General features: G+C 41.6%; 2 protein-coding genes across 3 annotated transcripts in view; one reads left to right on the top strand and one right to left on the bottom strand.

The window, feature by feature from the left end:
• Positions 1-14,557, top strand: part of MICALL1 (MICAL like 1) — a 40,583-nt gene extending 26,026 nt beyond the window's left edge. For both annotated transcript variants that reach the window (XM_066596247.1, XM_066596248.1), the window contains exons 6-16: positions 566-912; positions 1,033-1,096; positions 3,002-3,309; positions 3,441-3,871; positions 5,751-5,885; positions 5,968-6,094; positions 6,184-6,274; positions 6,938-7,011; positions 9,162-9,276; positions 10,861-10,907; positions 11,603-14,557. In XM_066596247.1, coding sequence (XP_066452344.1) covers positions 566-912; positions 1,033-1,096; positions 3,002-3,309; positions 3,441-3,871; positions 5,751-5,885; positions 5,968-6,094; positions 6,184-6,274; positions 6,938-7,011; positions 9,162-9,276; positions 10,861-10,907; positions 11,603-11,745 — 1,882 coding nt within the window. In that variant the 3' untranslated portion in view covers positions 11,746-14,557. The remainder of the gene's footprint in view (positions 1-565; positions 913-1,032; positions 1,097-3,001; positions 3,310-3,440; positions 3,872-5,750; positions 5,886-5,967; positions 6,095-6,183; positions 6,275-6,937; positions 7,012-9,161; positions 9,277-10,860; positions 10,908-11,602) is intronic.
• Positions 14,558-14,973: 416 nt separating this feature from the next.
• On the bottom strand, positions 14,974-24,802 carry C3H22orf23 (chromosome 3 C22orf23 homolog). The gene is made up of 7 exons (XM_066596253.1): positions 24,741-24,802; positions 20,983-21,111; positions 20,239-20,301; positions 17,615-17,797; positions 17,026-17,148; positions 15,512-15,612; positions 14,974-15,406 (listed from the first exon to the last, which is right to left on the bottom strand). Exons 1-7 carry the CDS (start codon positions 24,790-24,792, stop codon positions 15,290-15,292), a joined length of 768 nt encoding a protein of 255 aa, XP_066452350.1. The 5' UTR covers positions 24,793-24,802; the 3' UTR covers positions 14,974-15,289.
• Between the last annotated feature and the right edge of the window lie 87 nt (positions 24,803-24,889).

Consider the following 24,889-nt stretch of genomic DNA (forward strand, 5'->3'; position numbering starts at 1 on the left):
AACAGGCCTGTCAATCAAATTTAGTCCCCACCCATTCCCCTTATTAATCTTCTCACCTTCATTCTAATTTCAGCAGAACTAGCGACCATGTAATGTATGATGGTGTCCTAACTTTCCCAGAAGGTGGGTTTTGGGGGAAAGAAGAGTTGTGCATGTTGGATTTATCATGTTTGATCCTTCGTTTGCATGGGAGATAAGCAGTTGCCAGAGATGTTTGGCAGCTGCTTATTTACTTCTTCCCGTTGACAACACGTGCACACATGGCCAAGCAAGCATAAGTATAAGGGAGTCTGTGGGAACCAGCGTTAGGCTGACAGCAATCTAAAGTATATGGCCAGCTTTATATAGCAGTGTCCAATTAAGAGTTTTGTTTTTTTTAATTGTCATATATTTGAACGTTTTGATTTAATTTTCTACATTCAGATCTTCCTTGTCAATCAGCTATAAAACTCTTACATGATGTTAGTCTAATATGGCTACTGTATTCTGTATATCTTCCGATTTTGAAAGTTTTGCTTACGTTATTTATAAACCATTCAGTCATTTGCATTTTGCTTGTTTCCAGGTGTAAGGAATGCTCTGGTACCCTACTACCTGGTTCCTATCAACCTGGTCCGGAGACTGGCACATTTGTATGTACCCATCACTACCGACCGCGACCAGGCACCAGCAGTCCTGTATGTGTTGAAAAAGGGTCTGTGGAAAACAATGTCTTGTCTCCACCAAAGCCACGCACACCACCAAAGCCACCTCTTCCCAACAAACCACAGAAAGAACTTGATAGTGAGTGCATATCAGACAGCCGACCAGTGCCAGCACCAAGAAGAACAAGTGATGTAATACCACAGCCTCTGCCAAGAGCACGGTCTGCCACTGGACAAAGTCCAGTGAGACCAACAAGTCTTGTGAATGGTAAGATAATAAAATATTTATTACCTTGGTGTAGTTGAATCATTTCATGTGAGACCTTTATTATATAATTAAGTACACTTTGTTTAACCTGTTTTCTATATATTTTTTTATCCTATGAAGGTGACCAGCAGGCGTTGTCTCCCCCCGTTCCAAAACCAAGAGGCAGACCAAGGTCTTCAGATAGGTAAATACCAGTGCTTCAGAAGTAAGGGTCAATTTTCCAAACTTCTCATCTAAAAGTATAACTGTCATTTCCAAAAACTTTTGACATGTCATAGAGACTTGTCAGAAGTTTTGACCACTAAGGGTCCAGGTGCTGAGACCCCTACAGATTGCTAGAACAAGGTGGTAGAAGTGCTCATCCAAGCACTGTCTGTTTTCTAGCTGAAGATGCGCTCAATAGAAACTTGTGAAAGTCTGAGTACTTTGATACCCCAGTGATCAAAACTTTTGACATGTAAAACATTTTGGGAAATTACAGTTACACGTTAATGAAAAAAAGGATTATTTATAAACTGTTTATTTACCAATTCAGATGGCAAAATAAAGCATTAAGCAGAAAAGTTGTCACAATGAGAAAATCAACAAATATGAGTAACAAGCTCAAAAATATTAGGTTTGGTTTTCAAACTACATTGACAGATACAGTAAGAATATAAAGATGTATGAAATAAAAGGACCTGTAAGTAACTAACCTTGCAATTTTCGTGCAATGTGTTTTTTTAACATTAGAGTCCTACTGACTTTCGCGATAAAAAATGGCGTGATTTTTATCGTGGAAAGGCAGCATTGTGAGATTATTCTCAATAAAAAGCATCGCTGATGCTTAAAAGGTACTGGAACAAAGACAAGATTTTCTCTCTGCAAATTCGTGATCACCCATGTGAAACTAGCCTAAAGATCTTGCGTGAGGAGAGAAGTGCTCATTAACCAGGCTTACCTGCAAGATGAGTACGAAGAGTGACCTAGTGGAAGTGGGAGTTTGTAGGGGCTAAGCACCGCATCCATTTACTATATAAAGTAAACAATATGGCGGCACATAGTGAGATAATTACTGTCAGGTAACACTGGTAAACAGCATTTTTGTTAGCTAAGAAAATCATTCACATTCTTTGTAAGTCATGAGTGCTGAATTCGAAAATGAAATCAGTTTTTGCCTATCGGGCTCAGTTTTCTTGTGACACTTTACCCTTTTTATAGAAATCCTTGAAAACACTAAATTTTGGTATTCTGCTGTGGCTTAATTTAATTCAGCAGTTGCAATTGTTGAAAAACAATTGAAATATACTAGGAATTACAATCCAAAACCCTTAATTTAGAAAGCCATCACCAGGAAATAAGGGAGGTTTGGCAACATTGCCCATGAGTCATGCCAGAACATGTACAAACCCGTATCTCAGCATTGAGAGTTCAGTCAACAATTGCTGTTGGAAGTGACTGCTTGTAGTTCTACGTTTGTGAAGTTTTGAGTTTTGTGTCAATTCAGAAAAAATGCCTCGTACCCGTGCAAATATCCCAAATTCTTTTTGTTCTATCTGTGGAGAGTTTACTCTGAAATTGCAAAAATGAAAACTTAATCCTCTTGTAAAAAAGTGCTACGAACTATATTTCGGGTGTAAGGTTGGTGAACAGGACTGCAGATGGGCTCCGCACATTTGCTGTTTGATATGTGTTACACTACTGACAGGCTGGTTAAAAGGAACATGTCATATGCCCTTTGCTGTTCCCATGATTTGGAGGGAGCCAACAGATCACACAACAGACTGTTATTTCTGTCTGACAAAAATAGTAGGAATCGCCTTGAAAACAGGGAAAACTGTGCAATATCGTAAATAACCATCTGCCATAAGACCTGCATGTCACGGTGAAGAATTGCCAGTACCAGTGCCTCCTGAGAATGTGATAGTGAGCGAAGATGAATACAGTGACGAACATGCAGAAGAAAGAGAATTGTAAAATTTTATTAAAAAGGGGTAGCAAAACCTTCATGTCCTGTCAGAATGATTATATAAATGTTTTTAAAATGAACTAAAACTTTTTAAGTCTGATTATTGCTTAGCTCATTAGGTGTCTGCAATGTGTCTTTTAGAGAGGAGGAGGGAAAACGACATAAAGATCCACCTTGGATTTCATTGGTGGCAGCATCTGAGCCTAAAAAACGAGCTCCCCCACCTCCTCCACCTGCTGTTCAAAAACAGGATGATTTGAAAAAGAACATGAAATCACCAGAAGATAAAGAGGATAAAGCCAAACACTACAACCCATTTGAGGAAGAAGATGACGAGGAAAGTGAAAATACTTTAAAACCAAGCCATCCGTGGTATGGAATTACTCCAACCAGCAGCCCAAAGACTCGAAAAAGGCTAGCACCTAAAGCACCAAATGCTTCCCCATTGGGTAAGAAAGTCTCTAGTCTTGCTTAACTTACAGACAACCTTCCTTGCTTCCCCGTATTTGGAAAACTTATTTGCCTCTTTTTGCGATATGTTACGTTACAATACACCATATATTCTATCTTGTGTCTGCAGCTCACCATTCCAGTCATCTTACTTCCCGGCTGTCTCATTCAGAGCCTCCTTCAAGCAGTCCTTCACCAGCTTTAAGCACAGAGAGCCTTCCTACAGAACCTTCTACAAAAGATCATGAGTCAGAGAGTGTTCCTAAAAGTTCTTCAGAACCAACTATTCACTCGCCCACTACATCTGGACCACCAGATGAGGGGAAAGCAGACTTCCTTAACGATTCCGCAAATAATAGCTATGATCATAGTCATTTATCAACCAACACCAGCCTTTCGTCGTCAGGTGACGTAGCCAGTACAAGTGAGGTACATGAAAGTCTGTCCCCAGAAAAAAAAGACTCCTCCTGTGATAGCCTTCGAACTAGTCCAAGCAGACCAGCCCCACAGCCACCTGATCCAGATACAAGTACACCTTCAGAAGCCAAACCACCTCCAAAGGTATAGTTATTAACCCTATGTTCACCACCATGTTGAAATCAGAACGTTTTACTTCTCTAAGATTATGCAGTTTGCAGGCTGGTAGTAAAAAATATATTTAACTGCTATGTATACTTTGTCTATGCATCTACAATAAATCACGGAGCAACTTTCTAAATAGTCTAGATTAAAATCTACTACCACTCTGTATCTACAGGTACTATGCAGACTTGTTTATCAGTGGTAACTTACTACAAACCAGCCCTGTGTCCTCAAATCCTGCAGTCATGCTCCTTTCCATTTTCTCCCTAACTTCCGGCTTACTTTCTAAGAGTTAATTACAGGATCAGACTACACATGGCTTATTTCTGGTCTGTTACTATGGAGACAAAGACTTTTGCATAGGGACTTTAGAAACTAAACTAATCTGCCAGGATCTGAGGTTTCTCCGCATTTGGTGATTAGAGCAGGAGCTTGGCTGTCAGTGGTCAGATAAGCCACTGCCTTAAAAAGATGTATGTGCAGGTTAAAGGCCAATTAGTGAAGTCCGGAAAAAAGTTTAATCCATTCCGAGACGGAGCTCTTAAAGGGGTTGTCCCGCGCCGAAACGGGTTGTTTTTTTTTTTTTTTAAACCCCCCCCCCGTTCGGCGCGAGACAACCCCGATGCAGGGGTTAAAAAAACCACCCGCACAGCGCTTACCTGAATCCCGGCGGTCCGGCGTCTTCATACTCACCTGCTGAAGATGGCCGCCGGGATCCTCTGTCTTCATGGACCGCAGGGCTTCTGTGCGGTCCATTGCCGATTCCAGCCTCCTGATTGGCTGGAATCGGCACGTGACGGGGCGGAGCTACACGGAGCTACACGGAGCCCCATTCAGAAAAGAAGAAGACCCGGACTGCGCAAGCGCGGCTAATTTGGCCATCGGAGGGCGAAAATTAGTCGGCACCATGGAGACGAGGACGCCAGCAACGGAGCAGGTAAGTATAAAACTTTTTATAACTTCTGTATGGCTCATAATTAATGCACAATGTACATTACAAAGTGCATTATTATGGCCATGCAGAAGTGTATAGACCCACTTGCTGCCTCGGGACAACCCCTTTAAGCCGAAAAACTTGTATGTCAACGCACTTTTTCCAATTGAAATGCATTGAAACGGCATTAATGCGTTCCAATGCATTTCTATGGGGAAACTAACTACAAAAAAAATAAAAACCAATACTGCCTTACCGCTGGCGTTCCACAATGATTTGCGGCTCTGCTGCAGGCTGTTGCTCCCTCCTCCACGCCGACAGAGCATTGCTTTCTGGATGCGGGGCTTGAATGTCCCCGCTTCCAGCAAGCTACTGCTCTGATTAGTTAACTCTGCGTTGCGTCAGCCAATGAAAGCTGGCGCTGGGTTAACCAATCACCGTCATTCATGATGTCATTGAATGGCTGCGATTGGTTAACCTAGCACTGGCTGGCTTTCATTGGCTGACGTGGCGCTGAGTTAACCAATCAGAGCCCTATTTTGCTGGAGGCGGGAAATTCAAGCCCTGCATCCAGAAAGCAATGCCCTGTCGGCGTGGAAGAGGGAGCGACAGCCTGCAGCAGCACCGCAGACCATTGCGAGGACGAAATGCCGGCGATATGTGAGTAATAGACCACCTTCCCCCTCCTGGGCCTCAGCTTGCGAGTTTTTTGACTTGCAAGCAGGCTCCTACCCCGCTTTTTTGCTCATAAATCAGATCAAAAATTCAGGGGACAGCCCGCTTGCAAATCAAAAAACCCGCAAACTGAGGCATTCGTATCCCGGGGTACCACTGTACATTATTTACGCATATCAAGCAGGTGCTCTGAGATTAAATAAACCTTGCTAAGTCTGTCATTTTTCTTCTTGCTGACTCTTCTTTTAGACTTTATGTAAAGAAAATCCTTTCAATAGAAAGTCTTCTCCAATAACCTCTCCTACTACCAGAAAAAGTAAGAAAGGTCCAAAACCTGCTCGTCCACCTGCGCCAGGACATGGCTTCCCACTTATCAAACGCAAGGTAAGGCAAAGCATGGTATATTATGCATCTACGTAGAGCCATAGAGAGCTGTGTTTCTAAACTATACCCTCTCGGGCTTCAGGTTCAGGCTGATGACTACATTCCAGAAGATGAAATTCAGATGGAGATGGAGAATATTGAGATACGACTAGATGCACTGGAGCATCGAGGAGTAGTGCTTGAGCAAAGGCTTCGCAGGCTGGAGAATGGTGTGAAAGGGCGAAGTGTGCTAAGAAAATAAGAAAAAAAAAATTGATACAGTTTGTCATTTTCTCTTTTTTTAAATTTTTTTTAACAGAGCCTGAAGAAGACGGTTTGTTGGTAGATTGGTTCAAACTTATCCAAGAGAAGCATATACTAGTGCGCCGAGAATCTGAGCTTGTGTACACGTGAGTATATTGGCTGTGAAATTGTGTGTTGGATTATTATGTATGAGGACAATGAAAGTCCTCGTCTCTATGTAGTTGTGTTTTCTGAGATCTGGGCGGAAAACTTCACTTACTGGATGTCGGAAAGAAAAATACGTCCAATACGCTTAGTTTTGTAAAAGACTTAGTTTTGTAGTGTTGCAACCCACTCCCTTCCCCAGCCAGTCGTCCCTCAGGACATTGATAGCACATTCATTGAACCGTGACATTTCATATCACATGACTATAACAGCCAATAAGGACACAAGACTGTGACTCTAGAAAGCTCTTAGCAAGTCTGCAATTATATTGAAAATATCTTCATTGTCTGAAGCTTTGTGAAGAAAGGGTTTTCCTGAAATCCATCAATGTCCAGTCAGTTATTGTATTTCCCTTCTAAGTATTCTGACATGACATTTTCACACTGTAGCATAGCTAGTATGGAGCTAGAATAGTAGTAATAGAAATAAGCTTACTATTTATGTAGTCTGTGGTCTATTTCCCTAGGACAGAAGGAAAAAAGCAATTTAAATGAGATCATCATAGAGTATATGTTAGCAAGGGTATTTCTTATACTGTTATTGAGACACCTTATCATTAACAGAAAGCTATCATCATATTCAATGCTATTTCTATTTATTTTAGCATGAAGCAGCAAAACCTTGAGCAACGACAGGCTGATGTTGAATATGAACTTCGTTGCCTTCTTAATAAACCAGGTAGGTCTGCAGTCACTAAAGCTCGCTAGTTCATTTTTTTTACTTCTATTAGGCCGGCTTCACACGAGCGTGACGGGCTCCGCCGCGTAATATTCCGCAGTGAAGCCCGTCACGGCGCCCCCCAGAGACCCCATACTTACCAGCGGAAGATAGCGTGAAGACGCTTCCCCGCCCACCGCCGTCGCGTCATGTGACACGCCCACCGCGTCACATCACGCGGCCGGCCGTGTCACGTGACGCGCCGGCCGCGTCATATGACGCGCGGCGGTAGGCGGGGAAGCGTTTTTTCACGCTATCTTCCGCTGGTTGCAGCGGGAGATAGCGTGAACGGACGGCTTCCATTGACTGCAATGGAAGCCGTCAGCGCGTACACCCGCGGCAAATAGAACATGCTGCGGGTGAGGACGGGAGATTTCACGGTGCGAAATTCCGCGGTGGAATTCCGCACCGTGAGCATTGTGCTATTAGGTTCAATAGAACCTAATAGGGGGCAACGCAGCGGATTTTTGCCGCGAATTTATGCGGCGTAAATCCGTTCGTGGGAAGGAGCCCTTAGACTCAGTTCACACTTGCCTTCTGTTTATAACTGAGCTATTAGCCATGTCAGCAGGTTATGGTATATTTGACAGCAAGAATAACAGAAATCCACATGAAAACTTGCTCTGAAAAGTATTATTTGCTACAGCAGCAGCTTATACTATAGTAATTTGGAAATGGAAATTTTTATAATAAGCCATTTTTTATCACCCAAAAACCCATCCGCATGTTGATGTGCCTTCTCTCCTGCTTCCTCTTCCCCATGTGTCTTAATCCTATATTCATATTTCTTTGCCTCTTTACATTAGTACAAATATTTTGGAAAAAGCAAATATAAGATTTAAGAGATTCTGAATTGTGGGTCGGGAGGGGTAACCTCTCTCCTTAGGGAGAACACCAAGAAGGTGATTGAGGAGACTTATAAGGCCATCGATGTTCCTCTGGGTAATATGCAAATAAGAAAGATGGAACTGGCTCTGCAGCACCATATATTGGATGGCAGCATCACTGTTGGTGCTCTCCCTAAGGAAAGATGTTACCCCTTCCAACCCACGTCACAGGCCTCTCACTAGCCAAGCCAAGATACAACTGCACACTGATGAGGGGCAAAAACCCTGAAATGGCTGTCAGTGCATGGATTCTGATTTGGTTTCCAGTTCCCAATCCTTGCTCTACAGACCTGTATAAATGGTCAAGCATTGATTTGAAGGAATGCTGCCATCCAGTAGGTGGCGCTGCAGAGGTATTGTTTCATCTCCCTTATTTGCAGATTCTTTATTGTGATCTGAAAAGGTCTGGTTTTGCATTAATGAGTATCTTTCTTACACTTTTTATAAGTATTTGGTAGGTCAGGTAGGTCTAACCTACTGGCTTTTCAAAATTCTATACCTGTTGCTTTGACTAAGAGATTAAGGACACCATAAGTATGGATGGTTAAACAGTGTTTGGTTTCTTTGTTGTTTAGGTGTAACTTAAAAAAAAGACTTGTATATCTAAACTGAGGGATGTATCCCTAATTTTTTATCATCTTTGCTAAAATAGTGGATGTCATCTGTAGCTAGCTCACTAAATCCTGGTCTGGTTACTACAAAGGCTTATTTAAAAATTACTACTCTTACCATATTATAGTTGTTTGTTTGACTCCTATTAAGATATTTGGTGTCCCTCAGAGTTGTTTTTTTTTGTTCCCATCGTGCAAGAGTAATATGTTGTAGTTCCTACCTATAATATACAAGTGTGTACTGACTAACATAAATGGAGAAGAGAGAGACAGCAGAGGCAACAGCAGTGAAGGTTTACATGCATACTTTGATGCAGGAGGGTGACCTCTGACAGCTTTGCATAGCCTTAAAAATGCCAGTATGATGGCAGCTTCTTGTCTTCATTTGGTCCCTTCACAAGGGATATTGGCATTTGTAAAGTTTGTCGTCGGGGAGATCCTGTAATTACTTTGTTGGCGTTCCTTTACATATATATGTCACTTATAAAATATGTTTCATATGTCTGTACAGAATTTTATGCTGTTGTTGGACTGCATTAGTATTGTTTAACTTTGAGTACATTGAAATATTGAGGTGTTTTTTGCTCACTGAAACATCGATTACTCTCTACAGAGAAAGACTGGTTGGATGAAGATAAGGAAAGAGAGCAGGTACTTATGCAGATGCTGGTGACTCTCATTGAACAGAGAAATGCAATAGTCAAGTGCCTGGATGAAGATAGGCAAAGGTATTAATCCTAGTGTTCTAGGTTCCATAATTCTAACTACGTGTTTAATTGTTCACTTTATTTGATATTTTGTTCTTCAGTTACTAATCTTTCTATTGTACAGATGGTCTTTGAATTTATAGGGTTCAGCTGGATATCAAGTATAGAACTAAATGTTGGGCATCATTTATAAAAAAAACTGTGAACAGTAAAACAGTCCATGGAGCAAAAATTTTTGATTTCATAAAGTCAAGTGTCAAAACCAGTGACGTAAAGGTTATTTTTTAGGTTAGGTTCACACAGTGTAGAATATTTTCCTCAAAACCAGGATTGGATCCTAAAGAACGGAGAAATTAAAAGGAAAGCTACATCTACAAATGTATTAAATTCTGTGCTGCATGAACAAAAACAAAAAAAAGGATTTTCAAGTTCTATGTAACTATAGGCTAATCATTGTATAATTAAGCTTTGAAACTATCATAAACCTTGTGTTTTCAGTTCATTTTCATAATTTCTGTAGATTTGTGAATGGGAACAATTTCTTTAGTACTAATTACAGCTCTTGGTAATCTGAGTTGTATGGAGGCATAGCTGTGTTTTGGAGCCCTACTGTACCTCTACATGGCTTTGATTTCATACATACTGTATATACTCGAGTATAAGCCCAGTTTTTCAGCACTAGGCTTGTATTCGAGTCAGGGAAGGCTTTAAAAAAAAAATTCCATACTCGCCTCCCAGCCGGCGGCTGTGTCTCCGGTGGCGGTGCGGCATGCTGCGTGAATTCTCTCCGCTGTCACCCGCCCCCCCCCCCCCCCGCCGTCCTCTTTGCTCGGCTCTGTCATCCTCCGCCGTCAGCGCTGTGTAAGTAAGAGCTGTGATGGGATCGAGCGTCAGCCAATCGCAGCCGGTGCTCGATCATTCACAGCCAATCAAGCTGCTTTCGAATTCTCCCCGCTGTCATCTCCCTGCTCGGCTTTCAAATCCCCTGCCGTCAGTGCTGTGTAAGTAAGCGCTGTGATTGGATTGAGCGCCAGCTGTGATTGGCTGGTGCTCAATCCAATCACAGCACTGACAGAGCCGAGCAGAGAGGGCGTCGGGGATTACAGCAGGGAGAATTCAAGCAGCTTGTCGCACAGACACAGACGCCAGCTGGGGGGTGAGTATGGAGGTTTTTTTTTTGGTTTTTTTTACCTAGTGTATATACTCGAGTATAGCTAGGCTTATACTCGAGTCAGTAAGTTTTCCCAGTTTTTTATGGTGGAACTTATTGTCTCAGCTTACACTTGGGTCGGCTAATACTCGAGTATATACGGTAGTTTTCTATTTCAATCCAAAATATTAAAAAATCATGCCATATGACATTGGACACTATATTTTAGAGCATAGGGCATTGAATGATCATATTATTTATACAACTTTAGCTTTGTAAATCCTTGAACAGATCATAATTGGTTTGATCATTCTAAGTCATTACTCACTTAAATCTTTATAGATTTGCTTATTTTCACTCCTCTTTCATTGCAATATGGTAGAAAAAAGATATGTGTAATGAAATTCTGAAATAAATCATAGTGTAAGTTGCATGTTGATTTTGTTTTGCTGCAGGGAAGAAGAGGAGGACAAATTAATAGAAGCAATGCTCAAAAGGAAAGGTAAGGTGCTCATTGGAGGTGAAATAGTTTACAAGTTAAAGCAGCTGTGTATATTAATGGAAAAGATACTAGTATCACATAATCTTTAGGCTCTTTGTAGAGCGTGACGTGCTGTAATGGACTTCTGAAGAGTTCTGCATTGTGATTGGACATAAAACGCCTAAATGTCCACTATTTCAGCATCAACTCATTCAGTGAAAGCAACATTTTATATTTTACCCCATATAGATTTAGTATTCTGTCATATTATACCATGCATGTTATGGGATAATAGCTTTTCCTAATGTGAATGGCCTATCTTATTGCAGTTTCTTCTTAAGGTGAAAGTTGTCCACGATACAATAGTTGCTACAAATCCAGTCTGTTTGGATTTCTGGTGACTGTTGTAGAAAGTTAAGGGTCACAAAATGGCCACAATTAACTTTGATTAGCTGTGATGTAGGTAGGTCGATAATGTGATGTTTGGATGAGTGATGTACCTCACAACGAAGGTTTCTGCCGTATGTAGCCCTGTATGTTCTGCTTGGATTTCGATTTCTCATTTTACCACTTCTATTCACCTTTCACAACTTGCCTTTGGATCTTCTACCTTCAAACAAAGACAATAAACTGAATATTATTCTACCTTCCAGCACCATGTACATTGCATTGCAGACTGCACATTTCTAGTCTTCTTACTTTATTTTATTTTTCAGATTTTCACACAGAATCTCATAAAAAGAAAAAAGGCAAATTCAAACCAATGAAAGTCCTTAAGCTCCTGTCTCCGAAACAAGAGGCAAAAACAAAAAGCCCAAAGGACAAAACTCAGGGGCAAGAGGATGGAGCCAAGAGGTAGATCAGGATTCAAGTGGAAATGGAGATGAACAATGGGAGACTCACTATTGTTGTGCCTCCCCTTCCATCCAAGACTTTGCTGACTCTCAAACAATGAACAGTAAAGGAGTCCCTTATAACAAGCTAACTCGGAAGCCCAGGCAGATGAACCTTCAGAGAGTCATTATTTGGTAGATGAGGCTCATACACTACATAGGAACTGTAATAAGTTACATACAAGTAGTGATGTGCAGCAACTACCTGCCAGAATCTGCTTCTTCACTAACTCTATTAGACCAGGATGTTAAGAGCTTGAAGTAAAACAAGTTGGCACTGCTTAATGAACAGTCCTTTTATAGTCTGAGATTTTTTTCCCCCTTTTAGTTCTGAATTTCTAATCTTGCTTTGAAAAGACAGAAAAATTGCAGAAATCAATTATTCCAATCTTCAATTCCATCAGCAGAAAAGCTTTACTTGCAAAGAACATCCTACTAGTCTTCATTAAAAGCACTGTCTGAGTTATACTTCAACACACTGAGTCCTCCAAAGGGAGAGATATTGTTTGCAGGGGCTCTCTGCTCCGGCTAATAAGGAAGAGGATACAAATGGGGTAGAATGTAGTTCCATAATTCAAAATCATTGTTTTCATAGATGTACATCATTGCTATTGCAACACTTACTTCTAGTCCTCGACTTTATCTTTTTGTGCTGGCTGTGCTTTATACAAGAAGAGATCCACTTTAAATATCAACCTACTCAAGGAGCATGCATGCAGATTCATGAAAATGACATCACATGACTGCCCACTTGCTTTGGTCACTAGACTGCTGCAGTAGTAGGCATCAGAAAAGCTTATGTAGAAGGTTTAAGATTACCATAGTCTCTATGATCAATGGTGGAAAAGCAATAGTGTAAAGTCATGGCATCTTTCATTGCCATGGTAACCAAAATTGTAATTGTACTTTTACTGCTTTTTGACATTTTTGCCAGATGCCTCTATTTATTTAAACATTCCTTTTTATCAACCACCAAACGTATTGAGTTATTCCTCATGGCCATCATGGTAATAATGCTTTATAGCCTTTGTGATTTGATCAGCTCGCCATCTGGCGTTCGCATGTTCTCTGGTTTCTGCCTTGTATTCCCGTTTCCTTCCACACTTCCAAAACATGCTTAGGTCAGCTCGCTTCCTATGGAATTGCCCTAAGAATGATGACGTACGGTTGTGATCCTCTTGTAGACAGGACTGTATTGAGGGCAGCATCAAGGAACATTTTGACACTAGATACATAGCAAGTAATAATGATACAGTCTTGAGTATGTTGCTGCCCCCATCTAGTATTCGCTGCTAAACCGTTTGCCTTATATGAGCTTTATAGCTGTGGAGAAACCATGCAAGCAAGCTTTCTCCCAAGGAGTCTGGCCATAAGCAAACGTAGACAGCCAAAATAGATTTCTGCTGTCTTTTATTCATTTAGTTTAGTAATGGAAATATTTAAGTTGCATAGAACAGGCTACTGGTGATTACACTTAATCAACAGAGGGAGATCATCCCAAACCAGCTTCATTCCAAAGGGGTTAGTATCATTACAATGACCGGCTGTCCCGTTGAAATGATTGGGAGTGGTGGTGCATGCACAGCCACCACTACTGTATACTTCAGGATGAGCTGCAGTTTAGCTCTGCATGACTGGTAAAAGCCGTCGTCCTACAACACCTTGAAAAATAATCACCATTGTCTTGTCTTTATTGAGATGCAAACACCTTCACTCAATGGCTTCTTCGTTTGTGCCATGTCATTTTACTTCAATTGTCCTTCTACTGTGTGTTTTAACAATGTTCTTAACTAGAGCTGTACCAGAACAAGTTATTGCTGATCACTGACTAGCAGGAGTTGCCTATGGGAAAAGTTGAGGCCAATTTAATGTGTTATAGAGCCAAATGAATAATGAAAAGCTGTATTTACTGCGATGTGGCTGAACTCCAGTTCCTCATCGTGACGGCACCGCTATGGCTAAACGTTAACGTTTGCTCTGTGAGCACAGCTTCTTTAGCCACAAAGTATACATATTTCATTCCAGAATTAACATTCAATGGGTTATCCAGGATTACAAAAACAGGGTCTGCATTTTGCCAAAACACAGCACATCCACCCCCTCCTTCTGTCTATGGGTTTTATCTGGTTTTGCAGCTAATTTTTATTTACTTAAATTGAACTGCAATACCAGGCACAACCCATGAATAAGAGTGCTGCTGTTTCTGTAAAAAGTAGATACTTGTTTCTTCTAATCCCACACCAATGGAACATTATTACACCATGGAACAATTTACTGCATTTCTCATTAATTTTTTTTTAATGTAAAAATATTTAAGATATTGCACATGTTTTAATAGCGGAGGATGTAACTTATGCAGGAAGACTGGTACTTTCATTCACACTTCATTATTCAGTGCCAAATATATTTGGTATGTGACAAATGAATGTTGACATATTTTGGACCATGGCTACCCAAGCCAATGGGGCTTGTCTTCATTGGGCCATTGGTATTCTAAGTGCTCATACCTCTTTTTTTTTTTTCTGAGTCATCCTGTAAGTGCCAATGATGCTTCATGTGAAAGTTCAGCTATGCCATCATTGCCCATCATGCAGTGATGCCCCTGCCACCATCTTGTGGTAACACTGCTTAGCCTGGCACTTGCCTCTGTTATACTGTTCTTGCTTTGTAGCAGCCTGTTTGTGTTTATTTTTAACATTCTTAAATTATTGCACTGTTTGTAACTGTCTGGAAAAAGAGCCTTCTGTATCAGAACAAAATAAAACCGCTGTATAGTAAGAGTGCTTGTTTTACTGTGTAGACTGAGACAGAATGTGTTCATGCTTATCCAGGCATTATGTAAATTGGCATACCAACTTGAGTCCTAAAGAATCAGCTGCAAAGTCGGAGTTCGTGATTAATTTTCCTTTACCAAAAAATATATTTAAGAATGACTACATAGAGTATAATCGGGAGAAATTAGTTAGAAGTTGTTTGATATCAACCTCTTTCACGAAAACAGATTCAAGTAACCTGATGATGATGCCCCAAATTTAGCAAAATCTTAAAGTGACAATCATGTTAGATATGATACAATTCCGAAATTGCATGCTAACAAGCTTTTAGCTACGGCTCACATACCAGGAGTAGTCATGGTCATGGAGGTCACTGTGACTTTCCCTCATGGTACTGAATGGGGTAAGTATTAGTCAAAGAACAATACAAGTTTTTCTTTTAATACAAAAGTTTTATACATATGTGAACCATAACTTTGCACTCCTAAGACTGTGCATACACTGGGCAGTTTTCCCCATCAGGGCAAGTGAAGACACAACTAGAGAAACACTACAACATCAGGACCTCACCAGCCAACACCTCCAATCTACACTTCCTTCACCCCTAAATACTGGAGTTACTCTCAGTAGATTGGGAGTAGTGCAGCTTTACTTCACAGCTTGGTAGTGGTTTATATAAACTGTTCCTTTAAATAAGCAACACCATGGCCCAAGTCTATTTCGGGTAGTAAGGCTCTCATGAACATGTATTAGGAGAGGGAGTTGGACCAGGCATCTTATTTTTTGACTTCTGCAGTTCTTCCTGTAGTTCTGCACTTCTCTGCTTATCTATTATTTCCATCTCTCTCAGCTTCTGGCAAATGAAACAAGACAAGCAAAAATTTAAGATGGGAAACGAATATAAAATTAGCAAAAAAAAAAACCATATAAATGTTCAATACTGCAAATCATAGGTTACCTGTGAAATCTCTGTATTAATAATATTGTAGTATTGCTTTCCTCGACCCAGAGCTTCCATCTCCTCCAGGAAATCCCGTCTCTCTTGGATTTCAACAATCACTGAAAAAGTCATTTGTTAACAACACAACCTAGTTCTATACCATTATACATTAGACTAAGGGCAGGCTATCACAAGCGTAATTTCACAATGTAATACGTGGTAAATGGAGTCAATAAGATACATTGATTTTCACTTACCCACTGCAAACTAGTCCAGTTTTTTTTTTTTTGCATATAAAGGAATGCATTATGTTCTATCTTTACAGTGCATTACACGTGATAGTTCTCTATGGGTGCATAATAAACGCTGTACATACACAATTATGTTGCATATGTGTGGCGTTTATACACAACGCCGCTAAGAGTCAGAGCAGGAAATTTAAAAAAAAAGTCATACTGTGCATGACAGCGTGTATGAGATACACTGTCATGTGCAGTGCAAAATCGTTGGCCTACACAGCAATAGCCTGCTCACTGTGAGCCTGGCCTACATTAAAATGGATGACTTCAATCTGATACTTCTCAGGTGGAATTTAACAACAAATGATCATTTTAGCCAACTGATGACACACCTTTAGGCCTCATGCACACGGGCACGCACGGATTCTGCTGTTGAATCCCACAGCGGAATCCACCCGGGCCCGCAGACATGAGCATAAAAACCACAGGTTCTTACCTTTCTGGATCCATTGCAGACGGATCTTCTTTCTTCAACATGACAGATGCATCCGGGCACGCCGACCGATGTGCCCAGGGCATTCGCAGTGCCTTTTTTTCTTATTTTGAATATCCTGCTTTTCTGCGTATCCACGACACATCTGCAGTGACAGCTGCGGGTGTGCCGCGGACCGGACGACTTCCATTGACTTAAATGGAAGCTGTCCTTGCAGGATTCACAGGAAAATGGAGCATACTGCGATTTCTTCCCGCGTGTGCGACCCGCATGGCAGAAAAAAAAAATCATATGCATGCTGTTTGCTGCTCTGCGGGCGCCTATGCATCCCTATGGGTGGCTTGATTTGTGGATCTCCCACAAATCAAATCCGCCTGTGTGAATTGGGCCTTACGGTCTGGACTTAAGTCAGTTGTATTTATTATTTGCGGCTGATACACAAACTATTGTGAATATTCTTTTGCCACTTTTCTGACATGTGAATGACACCCACTGCACTAGCTGATTTACACCAATATTTTAAAAAAATTCCCGCACTATCCAGAGATTAAGGAACCTCAAATGGGGGGGGAGGAGGAGATCTATGTAATTTTTTTTATATTGTACTAGTCCAGACAAAATGCATACATCTGTAGCATTCCATCCATACAAGGGCACATTTTGGCCTGTAAATTAACCCCGCTGTGTAGTTGCCAAGTAGGTACAAAATCCTAAAACACTATGTATAAAAAAGTGTATGCTGTAGATGTGATCTAGTCTTACCATTATACAGCTTCAACAATCCTTAGCCAAGAACTTACACTCATCAAATCTGTCTGTCTCCTTCTCTTCTATCTGTGGTGGTGGTAATTGTGGTACATCTGACAACTCTTTCCCTGTAGCCATAAGGTTTTGAAGTCTGCTTTTCTCTTTGTTGAGGTCTCCTGTGGAGTTTGAAAAAAGTTATATAAATTAAAAAGAATCAAAAATGTGCTGAAAGATCAAATAATTAAAATACAATTTCCCATCCTTTTATCTGGATAGCTTTGGATACTAAACGTTGCATTCTGAAATCTTCCTGAGAGTAATGAGAAGCAAGTGGTCATAGGTTGGACACTCTTCGTGGCTTCAGCATTGACTATACTGAATGTGGTCCTCATAGTATACTGGTATTGTCCAGATAAGCACACCATCTCCACAATACTATTTCATTCCTATACCGAAAAACAATACCGAGGCTCCAGTCATAGAGCAATGCGTACTCTATATACCGTTGCAGAAGAGAGGACATCAGAACGACTCACCTGGTATACTTATCCTGTACATTACTTTTCACGCAGGAAATACTGTCTTTATAATATGCACTAAAAAAACACAGTTGTAAGCATATTGTGTTCATTCACTACTTACGTGTTGCTTGAGGTTGAAACTTTTCTCTCATATATGCATCACCAGCTCGGCACCTCTCTGCGGGACGTAAACTTGGTCTTTTATTTACAATGGAGGCCTTTTCTGACTGAGGTGCAGACACTAGAGGCTTAGATTGGCTATGGCTGGAACTGGGATGACATTGGATTGGGAGTGCAGCACCACCTTTGGAAATAAAATTTGTTGTTTGCATCCAACGTTATTGTTGGCATATAGTTTCCTATACAAAGGTACATGATAGAGCCCGTGGTACCACAGGACACAATGTAATATGAGTGGGCATGGAGGCTCTAGTACACTGTTATACCGGCTCTAGCTTGGATACAAGATGTGATATGGGCAGGCATGGAGACTCTACTACCCTGTTGTACTGCCTGTAGTTTGGATACAAGATGTGATACAGACAGGCATGGAGGCTCTAACACCCTTTCATACCACCTGTAGTTTGGATACAAGATGTAATACGGGAGGGCATGGGGGCTCTAGTACCCGGTTGTACTCTCTAACTTGGATACAAGATGTAACACAGGCGGGCATGGAGGCCCTACTACCCTGTTATACCACCTCTAGCTTGGATACAAGATGTGATACAGGAGGGCATGGACGCTCTAATACCCTGTTATACCACCTCTAGCTGGGATCCAAGATGTGATTCGGGCGGGCATAGAAGCTCTAGTACCCTGTTGGGCCGGCTCTAATGTGGATACAAGATGTGTTACAGGTGGGCATGGGGGCTTTGTAACCTGCTGTACCTCCTCTTTCCTATATAGTTATTAATACAATTATTTGTTAACAAGCTATACTTGTAGGCCAGGGCTCGTTCTATAGAAAACGCGTCCCTGTCCCCCACTTACACATTTTTACACTGTATGAAAATGCCACTATAGAGGATACTGCCATATAAAAGACGCATATAGCGCCATACAATATTTCACAACCAAATATTTCCTAAGAGCTCAAACAATAATACAATTACATTCTACAAACAGCACCACCAATATTGCTTGACATTTTAGGTAGGTCAGGGGGTTCCAATCTCCCAGTCTAGAAAACGGGGGCCTTGGGCAGAGCTGTGTGTGTGATGTGTGGGGTCAGGATGGATGTAGCAGAGCTGTGTGTGTGATGTGTGGGGTCAGGATGGATGTAGCAGAGCTGTGTGTGTGATGTGTGGGGTCAGGATGGATGTAGCAGAGCTGTGTGTGTGATGTGTGGGGTCAGGATGGATGTAGCAGAGCTGTGTGTGTGATGTGTGGGGTCAGGATGGACGTAGCAGAGCTGTGTGTGTGATGTGTGGGGTCAGGATGGATGTAGCAGAGCTGTGTGTGATGTGTGGGGTCAGGATGGATGTAGCAGAGCTGTGTGTGATGTGTGGGGTCAGGATGGATGTAGCAGAGCTGTGTGTGTAATGTGTGGGGTCAGGATGGATGTAGCAGAGCTGTGTGTGTGATGTGTGGGGTCAGGATGGATGTAGCAGAGCTGTGTGTGTGATGTGTGGGGTCAGGATGGATGTAGCAGAGCTGTGTGTGTAATGTGTGGGGTCAGGATGGATGTAGCAGAGCTGTGTGTGTAATGTGTGGGGTCAGGATGGATGTAGCAGAGCTGTGTGTGTAATGTGTGGGGTCAGGATGGATGTAGCAGAGCTGTGTGTGTAATGTGTGGGGTCAGGATGGATGTAGCAGAGCTGTGTGTGTAATGTGTGGGGTCAGGATGGATGTAGCAGAGCTGTGTGTGTGATGTGTGGGGTCAGGATGGATGTAGCAGAGCTGTGTGTGTGTGTGATGTGTGGGGTCAGGATGGATGTAGCAGAGCTGTGTGTGTGATGTGTGGGGTCAGGATGGATGTAGCAGAGCTAAGTGTGTAATGCGTGGGAATCAAGATCAACGTAGTAGAGCTGTTTGTGTAATGTACTGTGTAATGTGTGGGAATCAGGATGAATGTAGTGGAGCTGTGTGTAGGGTCAACATGCATGTAGTAGAGCTGTTTGTGTAATCTGCTGTGGGAATCAAGAAGGATGTAGTAGAGCTGTGTGTGTAATGTGTGGGAATAATAATGGATGTACACTGTAGCAGAGCTGTGTGTGTAATGTGCTGTGTGGGGTCAGTATGCATGTAGTAGAGTTGTGTGTGGGTAATCTGTGGGAATCAAAATGGATGTAGAGCTGTGTGTGTAATGTGTAGGAATAATAATGCATATACAATGTAGCACAGCTGTGTGTAATGCGCTGTGTGTGTGATGTCAGTATGCATGTAGTAGAGCTGTGTGTGTTATGTGCTGTGTGTAATCTGTGGGAAAATAGATGTAGAGCTGTGTGGGAATCCTAATGGATGTACAATGTAGTAGAGCTGTGTGTGTAATGGGTGGGGTCAGAATGGATGTACCACAGCTGTGTGGAGCATTGTGCCACCAGAAACACTGGTACTATAATTTCCTAATAATTACTAGTAACTGTATAAGGATAAGCCTATTTCTTAGCTCTTTGCCTTTACAACATGGGGGCAAATTCACTAAATAAATGACATATAACTAAGCTAGTGTTACACCATTCTATGATATTTCCTCCAATACAGAGCAGATTTAGTATAATAATGTGCAAAAATAACACATACTTTGGAGATGTTCTCTAATCTGACGCTGCTGGAAGTTTGTCAGCTTGGATTCTTGCATCATCACTAGGAAAAAGAAAGACCTATTAGGGCAGATTCACTAATACTGTCCAATAGTTACACAGTGCAAGCGTAGTTGTAATTCTTTCCCATCCAATTTCCCTGCCACCCGCACACTCCCACTCTTGGGTGGGAAAGCGCATTGTGAATTCCTTGGAATTACTCAACATAAACACCTAAAAATGAACTCCAATGATTTTATTAGCAATTGTAATATACATATATAGAAGAGAGCTCTGATGTCAGATTTCCTCTGCATAATGTTATAAACGTATCAGACCTCACCCATCATGGGAGCTATGCAATGAAATCTCAAAGTCGGACAAGGTGCGACTCTGGATTTGATAGGGTTAATTGTCCCAGCCAGGGTCAATATTGCCACATGTATCTCTTAAAGCCTATAGTCTACCCACCTATTCTGGACTACTTTCTGACTACTAATTTAAGGACTACTTTTGACTATATCAAAATGTTAACATCTCTAGTTTGAAGAAAAGGAAAATTACTTCAGTGCATCCTATTGGCCAGCAAAATCAATTCAACAAAGATTTCTGTCTGTTCTGAGAGTAAAGGGGGTCTGTACATCCCTCAGGGGTACATGGAAAGGATTACAAATATGAAATTTTAAACCCAGCTCAAATTGCTCACTAATTGTAACAAACGAGACGTTAAATATTAACAAATTACCTTTTAGTAGATCTTGAGTCTCTTTGCTGTATTGAGGTGGCTTAGTATTGGTCCAAAAACCAGTGCCCAGTCGCATTTGAACATTTCCATCCTTCATAGACATACTGAGAATGCTGAGAGCTACAATGCCTAATAAAAAAAGGACACATATGATCAAATTAGCTAAATACATTTATTTAACTAAGCTCTCTGTTCAATTCTGTAAAAAAAAAAAATCAGGCAGCTGCAAATGAGAAAATTAGAAATATTTAGACTCGTCTTTTATATCTGGTTGCTCCAGCATTCTGATGGGTTTTCCTTGTATGCCATACCACCAATGAAGCCCTCTAGCACATGCCATCCTTGATAAAGCAAGATGAGAAGAGACAGGCACACAGAGGGTTTAAAAGAGGAGTATAAACTTTATTATATAAAAAATACACCTCACTACTCCCGCTGGTTTATAGTGCGTCAGGTAGCACAATGCTCCGTAAAAAAAGTGCCCAGGCAAGGTTTGCCCTTGGAACAAGGTAATAAGTGGTCTGCCTAGATTTTATTAGCATTGCAGAATTCTGTTTCCAAAACAATTACAAAATTGTAATACAAAAACAATAACAAACAAATGCTATGTGGCACTCAGCTTCTTTCTGTTTATCAGCATTCCAGCTGCCAAACGGGGCTTTTCCCAGAATGCTTCTGTTATTTCCTAGATGCTAGGCACAATGTATAACTCCAAAATAATCAGGTCCCTGGAGCTTATAGCGAAGACCACTAGATATCGTAAAGCAAGACCGCAGCAATCGTTTATGTAAATTGTGCACGCTGCCCTGTTGAGACTCAGACGCTACTTGGGCGGTACAGCAATAAAAATCAATTCACTTCCATTATTTGCTCGTCAAATCTCAAACCTACAAGTAGTTAATCTGGATGTTTATTATTCAGTGGATGCATGTGGCAGTGTTGGCTGTGTGCTGATTAACAGCCATCTGTAGTATATCACATGTGGATGTATTCGAAGTACAGACTATTTACACCACTAGAAAAACATTCATTGAAAAGCAATTAGACATTTCTCAGAAAATGCAGAATGTATCTGTACTAATTATAAAGCAGACCATTAACACACAATTGTAACTTCATGGAATGCATGTGCAAGAACGGAAAATGAGAATCAACCCACTGAAAACACTGGGTTCTATTCTCTGAGTATTGTGTGCGCAAGTAAGTCCATGTGAGTTCGCTTACCCATAGGTTATGTGCAGACATTGTGGAGAAAATCTGTGTAAAAATACAAATCAATATTCACACGCGGAAAGCAGAATTCACTCACTGCATTGCAATCAATGAATTCCGCTCTGAAGATCAGCGCCATTTCAGCAACAAATAGAAGATGCAATACATTTCAAAATCCACAACATAACTATTATTGGCTTCAGATTTTTCCCCTGTAAGGCCAGTTTCACACGAGAAATTCACAAGAGATTCTTGCATCGCGAGACACAAATCTTGTGCGAATAGAAACACTTGCCGATCCTCTAACACAGCTGAAAGCACACACACGCTGGAGGATCGCAAGTGTTTCCCATTGATTTAAATGGGAAACCTCACATGCACATCACACCGCATGCAAGTGCCATGTGATTTCTTTAAAGTCCCATTGAAAACAATGGGTGATGTGTTGCGCGGAATACAAAAAAATAGGGCATGCAGCGATTTATTTTTTTTTTTAACCTCAGAGCATCACTCATATGTATGACTGCATTCAAAAGAATAGAGTTCATATTCGCCCTCGTATGCATGAAACCTAAATGTTATAAAATTTAAAAAAGACAGTACTCACATATTAAATTCCCTACATCTCCAACTCCGAGGCTCCGTGGTTTCTGCATGCTTGAGAAAGGCAACTATTGTTGCCAAAACACGTTGAATCTTTTTGGGCCTTTTAATTGTGTTCAAGTAATAAGCCTTTTAATCTTCTATACTTCATTGGACAATCTGCTGTTGGTTCATTTAGGGAGGGGGGTTATAATTGTAGATCCCCTCCTCTCCCAGTAAGTACTACTTTTTCAATCATACACTTATCTTATGAGCGCGGGTATTTTTCATTTACCCTACATCTTTTCTGTTCTTCTAAAAGAAAAATTGTCCCTGTTGCCTATAAGAACCAATCACAGCATAGCTTTCATTTCATATTCTGCTCTTGAAAAATGAAGAAACTGCTCTGTGATTCGTTGTTATGGACAACAGCGCACATTTTTTTGGGCAGTTCCATAAATCTTCTCCAACTGTACGGTTAGTGCAGGAGGAGCGGAGAGGAGGCAGAGAGGGGGCGGGAGCTCAGTTCCTGCTCCTGGCTTTTCCATCCCCCCCCCCTCTGCAGATGAGGAGGACATATATCGGCTCGGCGTGAAAACCGAGCCGATATACGTTCGTGGGAATGCAGCCCACGTTTGTTATTTTGTGCCCTTCGCAGCCTTTTTTCCTAAGTGTCAAGCCCCTTTATCCCATAACCTCCCTAGGCAGCGACAGATATCACCATTAAACCCTTCAGCATTATATTCAGCTAAATATTCTAGTTATTAAATGGGTATTCCAGTGATGGGTCATCCACTACATGGGTGAAAACTGATAGATTTTGGGGGGTCTGAGTGCTGGGACCCCCTATTTCACATTCATTCTGCAGGGTAGAGGGGAATAGAGCTGCTCAGCGGTGGCTCCGTTCCTCTTAATGGCGCAGACCGATGCTGAGAACTGTGCTCAGCTCTTTTTGTCAGCCCATTGAAATGAGTGAAGCGGCAGTAAGCATGTTGAGGATTGTTGGGGTCCCTGCTCTTGTACGCAGAGACCCTGATTCTTGGTATGTGTTGCATACTGTGTGTACAGGAAGCAGGGTCTCTGTGTACAGCAACCATGGCTGGACTGGATTTGCTTCAGTGAGTAAACTACTTGCTGCCATGTTTGTTACTCATGCGTGAGGAGGGCACACTATTACTATTGGGGCCACTAATGGGGACACTATTACTATTGGGGCCACCAACCGGGACACCATTATTATTGGGGCCACTAATAGGAGGACTATTATTACTGGGATCACTAATGTGCAAATTATTACTACTGATGAGACCACTAAGGGTCGCACAATTACTATTGTGGCTACTAAGGAGGCGCATTATTACCAATGAGACCACTGAGAGGGGGCGCTATTACTATAGGGGCTACTAAGAGGGAGTGCTATTAACAAAAGGGGCCACTAAGAGGAGGTGCTATTACGAAAGGGGGCCAATAAGAGAGGGCGCTATTACTATAGGGGCCACAAGAGGAGGTGCTATTACAATCGGGGCCACTAAGAGGGGGCGTTATTACTAAAGGGACCTCTGAGAGGGGGCGCTATTAATGCAGAGGCCACTGGAATAACGGAGGTAAAATTATATGTTGTGATAGCCCACGCCCCCATTTACTCTGGCTGGTATTTTTGGTGACAAAGGTGACAACCCTACTAGCCTGACATTTATCCCTGTGACTTCCGCCACCAATTGCTGACCTCAGCGATGATGCTGCCACCTGCGGCATGTTATCCTTGCAGTAAGGAGTATCAGACAGTACGGGCATTGCAGACGCATAGTTTGTCATTTTTCTTTATTTCCAAGCATTTCCTGCAGCTTCATGTTATAAACTCCTGGACAACAATAACCGCCCTACCACCATCTAATTACTGCATAAGGACAACGGGCCGCAGAACTCCTCTCCTCACATGACAGTACATTATGTTCACATCTTACCGAAGTCTTCAGGAGTCGCTCTGTGCACACAGGGAATGTTTACCGTTCCCATAGAAACAGAACTAGGGGCGGGGTTACAAGAGGGAGGGGTTATGCTGGGGAGGTCTTGAAGAAGGCGTGGTTTATGGAGAGTCGCAGGCGAGTACATA

The sequence above is a fragment of the Eleutherodactylus coqui genome, chromosome 3 (assembly GCF_035609145.1).
Source record: "Eleutherodactylus coqui strain aEleCoq1 chromosome 3, aEleCoq1.hap1, whole genome shotgun sequence".
Classification (NCBI taxonomy): domain Eukaryota; kingdom Metazoa; phylum Chordata; class Amphibia; order Anura; family Eleutherodactylidae; genus Eleutherodactylus; species Eleutherodactylus coqui.

What these genes read in the sequence shown, in the direction of transcription:
- C3H22orf23 (XM_066596253.1), bottom strand. Translation starts at nt 24,792, where the DNA reads ATGGGAACGGTAAACATTCCCTGTGTGCACAGAGCGACTCCTGAAGAC. An exon ending in AGCGACTCCTGAAGACTTCG is followed by an intron (nt 21,112 to 24,740) that starts GTAAGATGTGAA and finishes TTTTTTTATTAG; the next exon opens with GCATTGTAGCTCTCAGCATT. An exon ending in GATTAGAGAACATCTCCAAA is followed by an intron (nt 17,798 to 20,238) that starts GTATGTGTTATT and finishes TTATTTCCAAAG; the next exon opens with GTGGTGCTGCACTCCCAATC.